Genomic DNA, 2,017 nt, shown 5'->3' with positions numbered 1-2,017 from the left:
AGCCGGCAGGCAGGGCTGTGGTCGGACGGACGGGTGTGCGCAACGCGGCTGTCACAGGGACAGGAAGAAGCTGGCGCTGTGAGCCCCGCGGGAGGTTCTGAGTTTTTTCTGGAAGAAAAATAAAAAAATTAAAAATAAATGAAGAGCGGGGGAAAGGCAAAAGAAAACAACAGGAAGACCACATTGCCATAACACACAGTTGCATTAAGAACGTGTAAAACAACTCTGTGTCACTCACCTAAACGTAGTTTGCAGGTACATCAGCAAACAGTAAATAGATCTCTCAACAAATCGATTTGTTGTTACAAATAAGTTTATTTCGAGCAGTTTCGACATGTTCCCATTCTGTGGGCTCACTTTTGAACTCTGCATTTGATCAACAACTAAAACAGTCCTACGTAAGTGACAGTTGTTGTATAGGAATGACAAATTAACCCACCTTTAGGGTCACCCCAGTCAAGTGTAACATTATATCTAGAAATTCATTGACAATGACCCCAGACCCAAGTAAGCCTCCATGGCTTTTTCTCTGACCCCACACAGATCATAATTTTCTCCTCAGCCTACTTTCCCCCTCTGCACTTGCTTTGTGAGGGAAAGAAAAGAAGGTTTATTTGCCTTAGCTTGGAGGCTGTGGCTTCTCTGCCTAGACAGCTCTCTTTGCCCAGCTGATGGAAGGTACCAGTCACTGCCATTTGCTTGCCCAAGAATGTGACAGAAAAGCCTGTACAGCAGCTTCAGCAATACTTCCACAAAGCCATTTGCATGAGCTGTTGTCAGTACTCAGCGTTGGCTGAGCACTGTTAGCTCTGCTCCCTCTCCTGCTAGGTCAGCCAAGAGGCAAGGAAACCAAAATAAGCTCTTTCTAGCACTAGCTTCCTCACCAAGAAAAACATGCTTACTCCTCTCCTCTCCATGTGAATGCCTCTGTCCCTGACCTTTGCCTGATGACTTTCTTCTCCCTCACGTCCTCCTGCTGCCAGTTTTCTGGGCAGCAATTCTGCCACAACCTCAAGGACCAGAAAGGCTAGGCTGTCCCATGGCAAGATGAGCTAGGGGTGACCAGAGCCAAAGCCCAGGCTCATCAGCCTGGACAGAGTCCTGCAGCACAAGAGCCGGGCAGACACTAATGGACACACCCACACAAGGTGAGGTGATGAACCAGGTACAAGGTCCGCCCAGGTAATTCAGGCAGGAGCAGCAGGAGATGGTGCCAGTAACAGAACTGGAAACACAAGTCCAAGGTTCACCCAGGAGATGGAGCCAAAGAGAGCGACACCTGTGACACAGCCAGGCAGGGACTGAAGGTGCTGAGCTGTGGTGAAAAGGAGCTCTTGCACCACACACAAGAGTTGGGGGCCCCAAAGTACTTGAGTCAAGGTCATCAAGGCCTTAGTCAGTGCACCTAGACTCGAGTTCTCCTATGGACCTCAAGAGGGATTCTGAGTCAAAGTCCTGGACTTGATACCACTGTCCATCTCCTCCTCCACTGCTGGTTTTGGAATGGACCTAGGCACAGTGGGGCACAGCATGGCCATGTAGATCGTGACGCTAAGAGCAGAACTCACCAACTTCACTACACACTCTGAGAAGAGGTACATGGTCTTGATATATAGGAAGGAAATGCCTGGGGAGAAAGCATGAAAGCATGAGTAGGTTCCAGAAGGTGACACCTAACTGAGGGGGTCCATCACAGATGAGGACATCTGGTGAATGTGTAGATGAGTCACTGAGACCATCAGTCACCAAGCTGATTTTAAAGACTTAAAGGAGAGCTCTGTCAGGATCACATTGGCATCCTGAAGCAAAAGGGATTTATAAAAGACTGCATGGAAAGAAATTTCCTCATCCCGTAAGAATTTCACAAACTTGGAACAGGGCAGAGGCAATTGTCTTGACTAAAGATAACAAATAAATACAACCCCCAAACTGAAAAAATCACATTTCAGTAATTTTGAAAATGTTGGAAATATGTCTAGGATGTTTCAAGTAGTTTTTCTTAACTTCAGCCCCCCCC

The 2,017-nt window shown here is 47.4% G+C and overlaps 1 protein-coding gene across 1 annotated transcript in view; it reads right to left on the bottom strand.

Moving 5' to 3' along the window:
* Positions 1 to 1,601, bottom strand: part of LOC102032389 (THAP domain-containing protein 1) — an 8,755-nt gene extending 7,154 nt beyond the window's left edge. The window contains exon 1 of the mRNA XM_014308038.2: positions 1,469 to 1,601. Within this exon, the coding sequence (XP_014163513.1) occupies positions 1,469 to 1,601 (133 nt within the window). The remainder of the gene's footprint in view (positions 1 to 1,468) is intronic.
* Between the last annotated feature and the right edge of the window lie 416 nt (positions 1,602 to 2,017).

This window comes from Geospiza fortis, unplaced genomic scaffold, assembly GCF_000277835.1.
Source record: "Geospiza fortis unplaced genomic scaffold, GeoFor_1.0 scaffold167, whole genome shotgun sequence".
NCBI lineage: Eukaryota > Metazoa > Chordata > Aves > Passeriformes > Thraupidae > Geospiza > Geospiza fortis.
This window is presented reverse-complemented; position numbering and strand designations above follow the sequence as displayed.